General features: G+C 37.1%; 2 protein-coding genes across 2 annotated transcripts; one reads left to right on the forward strand and one right to left on the reverse strand.

Annotated features, from left to right (window-relative positions):
* Window positions 1-530: 530 nt before the first annotated feature.
* Window positions 531-1,414, forward strand: LOC129571131 (putative nuclease HARBI1). The gene is made up of 2 exons (XM_055450894.1): window positions 531-924; window positions 993-1,414. Exons 1-2 carry the CDS (start codon window positions 531-533, stop codon window positions 1,412-1,414), a joined length of 816 nt encoding a protein of 271 aa, XP_055306869.1.
* Window positions 1,415-1,657: 243 nt separating this feature from the next.
* Window positions 1,658-2,581, reverse strand: LOC129571132 (uncharacterized). Its single transcript, XM_055450895.1, has 3 exons — window positions 2,161-2,581; window positions 1,937-2,083; window positions 1,658-1,866 (listed from the first exon to the last, which is right to left on the reverse strand). The coding sequence occupies exons 1-3, from the start codon at window positions 2,579-2,581 to the stop codon at window positions 1,658-1,660; spliced, it is 777 nt and encodes a 258-aa protein (XP_055306870.1).
* Between the last annotated feature and the right edge of the window lie 1,974 nt (window positions 2,582-4,555).

Here is a 4,555-nt window from a genome sequence, read left to right on the forward strand (position 1 = left end):
GTTCTCTCACTCTAACACACATTGTGTATACACTTTAAATGTAGCAAGGGCACATAGCGACGTTGTGTTAGTGTGAAAATATACATACAAAGTCAAATGTGCGGTTGACACTTTCGTTGACATTTGCGTTCTGGCGGATAGTTTTGGTTCGCAATGGCATTTATTGTGGCATTAATTGAAAGAGAACGAAATAGATCAAATAGAATTGTGAAGAAAAATTTGCGCGATACCATCAACCCTTTTGAAATTTCTGGAAATTTGTTCAGAAAACAGTATCGTTTTCCGCAAGCAATTGCTTTTCGTTTAATCGACACGATTCGTCCTTTTGTGAGAAATCTGGGTGACATTCCTTTGGAAATACAAGTGCTTTCTGTACTTAACTTCTACGCATCTGGCTCATACCAAGTGTAATAATATATTACTTTTGATGTATTGAATTTATTTTGTGATTTATTTGCGTGCTCTAATTAATTATTAAACATTTTCGCAGTCGTGTCGGTGCTGATGCGTTTGCCGCAATAAGTCAACCAATGATAAGTCGTTATGTCAACAAATATACGGACATAATCTCGAGCCACTTAGCACCACGATTCATAAAATTCCCACAAACACAAGCTGAAATTGACGCGACGAAATTACGTTTTGAAGCCCAATTTAATGTTCCCGGCTTGCTATCCATTGTCGATGGCACTCATGTGGCAATTTCGGCCATGTCTCGTGAAGTTGAACATGCTTTCGTGAATAGAAAGGGCTTCCATTCAATTAATGTCCAGATCGCTTGTGACGCTCGAATGGTCATCACGAATATAAACGCCAGATATCCAGGTTCAACGCATGATTCATTTATTTTTCTGGCCAGTCGACTGTACACATTCCTCAGGAATTTGTATGAACGAGATCCACACGATCTGAACATCATTATTGGTATATATTCATTTTACACGATTGACTGATATGATTTCTTAAACAATTTTTATAAAATATATTTTAAGGCGATTATGGATATCCGCTCTTGCCATTTCTCATGACGCCGTTTGAGGGTGATAACTTGACCATGAATCAAACAATTTATAATGATCTCGTTGTATCTACGCGTACATTGATCGAGAGAACTATTGGCTTGTTGAAGACTCGGTTTCGATGCATTATGGGTGAACGCCAATTGAGATACCATCAAACAAAAGTCAGTAAAATCGTTCATGCTTGTGCCACACTTCACAATTTTCTCATTCTGAATGGTTTCGATATATTCAATGACATTGATCCACTCGATTTGGCTGCAGTAGTCAATAATAATCAAATTGGAAATCTTAACGTGAACGCAAATTTAAATTTAGTAGCCAATCGCATGTCAGGGGAACACCGTCGGAATCAATTGGCAAATGAGTTAGCCTTACGAATGCAAATAAATTAAAACTAATGCATAAACTGCAAGCAAACATTTTACTGCATGAACAATTTCAATTTCGCAACGATTTAATAGATTTTTCTTTCATTCAATATAAATGAAAATTTATTCAAAATAAAGAAAACAAGACGGTGTATGCAAAGCTACTTAGTTTTTATTTAGAAAATCACATATTCTTTGGTTTGGGAATGAAACAGCGACTTTTATGAACACATCGAGGTAAATAGTGAAAAAAAACGATTAGAAACACTAATAACGGAAGAGACTATTGCTTTGAGTGGATAGTTGTCCGTTCATCTTTTTCAGTTCATCCAGAATTCCATCATTTTGCTCAACAATTCGTTCCAAGAGCATATTTTGCTTTTCTTGTTGAGAAAGAGCCAATTCGACTTGATTATTTTGCGATCGGTATGAACGTTTTGTGGGTGTTTTTGATGTGTCGTCATCTTCAGGAAAACCTACAAAATCAAATTGACATACAACAAATAAGTTGAATAATAAGATATCGAAGAAATTTCAAGTACGCACCGCTCAATGCATCGTCATTTTCCTCGAACAACCGTTTTCGTGACATCGATGATGTAACCTTGTGTTGAGACGTTTTTAGCGGTGTCTTCTTGCTCGGCGTCTTCAGCGGTGTCAAAGTTTTCTGCTCACTTTCAATGTAAACCACGTCTGAAATATAAACACAATTTGAAATACATTTCTATTTGCAAAAAAATTGATCAATAAAACATGGCAAATTGACTCACCATCTACATCACCATCGTCATCGGCCTCGCCGCTACTTTTCGAATCAAAACCAATTTCGTTGATGTCGGCATCACCATCCATAGCTTTTTTTCCGCAAATTTGAACAATTCTTTCATCCAACTGAGAAAAAACGACATCGATCGGACCAGCGCCGCTTGTATGAAGATTTTGACGCTTCAATTGGAATTTTTTCTTCGTTTCACTCTTCATATCTGACCACGATTTTTTCCACTTAGCTAGATCTTTTGTCGGTGGTCCGAGTTTGTTCAACACATCGGCAAATTCTTTCCACTTCAGATTCTTCTTCATTCGCCCTTCCATGGAAGAGAATTGGCCCATTAAAAATGAGTAATTCTCTTGCATGAAATCTACCATAGCAACCTTCTGTTGCATGGTAATTTTTTTATTTTCACTGGACATTTTGTGAAACGAAATCGATAAAGTTGGTGATTTTTTCGGTTGCAATTTGAAAGTTGACAGGTTGAAACGATTGACAGCTTTCCGAACCGAACGTATCTCACACAAACATTCAACGCACCCACTTGTGGCAAGGAAGACGGCGGAAGAGCGAAAATATAAAAGAGACCACTATACGTTTCTCACTCTCTTATTCGCTCACTGTCCTAATTAAAATGAGCGGCCGCAATGCAACACAACACAATCGTTCAGTGGATATCGCACACATGTATTGACTAATTTCGTCTAATACTCTGCTGCATAAAATCGTATAGGAATGAAAAGGAGATACGTTAAGTTTGTTGCTTCACACTCGTTATGTGTGTGCATTTCGAAAAAGAATAAACTCGGCGCAAGTATCAGTGTGATGAGTTTCGAATTCGCCGCAAAATGGTCAGTGTGTCATTCGACCAAAACATTCGGAAAAATTTCACATTAGAAATAGGTTGCGGAATAATTCCACTAAAAAGAGTGGATTTTTGTTTATAATAACTGCAAAATAAACAACGCCCATTAATCGTCTGCGTTTATCTAAAACAAAATCCATCATGATTCATTCATAGACATGTTTCGTTCGGAATAATTCCACAAAAACTGTTCGGAATCGTGTCGTAGAATTCCACCCCCGTTCCATTTCCAAGTGAAATTCGAGAGAAAACCATTTGAAAACAAAAAATATGAAACTAGTTTTCTACTTTGTCGAGGATTTCCTCCCATGGTAACAATTTTTTACTATAGCAGATTAGTATTGCATCCTTATCAACCTGCAAAAAATCGAGAAATCAACATGAGAGGTGAGTTTTATGTACAGAAATTTTCTTTCGATGGCATACGATCCAACATGACTTGGAGCTGGGGGAGTGCTAGATTTCACAGAAGAAATGCGTTTTTTTTAGATGAACTCTCGACAAACATCTGAAATATTCATTAGTACCTGGGTTTATCATCTTTGAAGAACCAAGCAAATTACGAATTTGTTCGGCAGACATATCTTTTACAATATCTTTGTGGGTCCGCTTCAAATGCACAATTGCGTTGTTCTTGTAGCCAAAGCACTCATTGCACAAAGTGCACTTTGATAGAGATACGACAGCGTCTTCGTTATGTTTCGCCTTCATGTGAGCGTTACAATGTGACCGTTTGCCAAATGTTATTGTACAATAATCGCACTTAATACGCCCCAGCAGCAGACCACTTTGCTTAAGATAATAAATCCACCGTGAATTCATAACGGGAGAAAGACTACAATTTTTGTTGTTCGAAGCAACGACGCCTTCATTTTGCTTATACTGTGAAATACTGCATTGGGAGAGATAGTTAACGGAATTTTTGAAACTTAATCAGTTTTGTTAGGTCAATTCGTCCATATGCTTGTATCAAAGGTACATTTTTATCTGTTTGTGTGGTCACTGGTGTACATGTACACATCAAATTGGCACACTCGACAAGATTCCAATGCTAAGGGGAATAGAACAGTAAATGAATATAATAATAGTCAGGAAGCATGACATCCTCCATGAATTGCAATAAATCGTCATCTGGAATCACCACGCTTCTTGGATTCAACACGTAACTGTGTGTAATCAAAACGATGTAAATACTAAATGTAAAAAAATGAAATTCAATAATAATCCCACCGTAAGATGTGATCGATTCGTCTTTTTCGATCTTTTTCTTCGGCAGCCGTTTAAGCGTGTTCTGTGTCGATGTCGCGTCGCGCATAATAAGCTTTCAACAGCTGGCGTATGTACATAAAAGACTTTGCATTCATGGCGTTTTTCCAAGAAGTTAAATAGGTTCCGCGCAAATGACGATCCATATTCTGTTGAGTTGCAAATGTTAAAGTCAATTAAACACATGTATTTTAACCAACAGCATAACGTCAACTAAAAAACTTTCTTTATTGGTTCCCCTTATATACCTATACAATGTTTATAT

The sequence above is a fragment of the Sitodiplosis mosellana genome, unplaced genomic scaffold (genome assembly GCF_009176505.1).
Source record: "Sitodiplosis mosellana isolate CC-2019 unplaced genomic scaffold, AAFC_SMos_1.0 Smas_scaffold_1382, whole genome shotgun sequence".
NCBI lineage: Eukaryota > Metazoa > Arthropoda > Insecta > Diptera > Cecidomyiidae > Sitodiplosis > Sitodiplosis mosellana.

What these genes read in the sequence shown, in the direction of transcription:
- LOC129571132 (XM_055450895.1), bottom strand. Translation starts at nt 2,581, where the DNA reads ATGTCCAGTGAAAATAAAAAAATTACCATGCAACAGAAGGTTGCTATG. An exon ending in TGACGATGGTGATGTAGATG is followed by an intron (nt 2,084 to 2,160) that starts GTGAGTCAATTT and finishes TTTATATTTCAG; the next exon opens with ACGTGGTTTACATTGAAAGT. An exon ending in AAATGACGATGCATTGAGCG is followed by an intron (nt 1,867 to 1,936) that starts GTGCGTACTTGA and finishes TTGATTTTGTAG; the next exon opens with GTTTTCCTGAAGATGACGAC.
- LOC129571131 (XM_055450894.1), top strand. Translation starts at nt 531, where the DNA reads ATGATAAGTCGTTATGTCAACAAATATACGGACATAATCTCGAGCCAC. An exon ending in CGATCTGAACATCATTATTG is followed by an intron (nt 925 to 992) that starts GTATATATTCAT and finishes ATATATTTTAAG; the next exon opens with GCGATTATGGATATCCGCTC.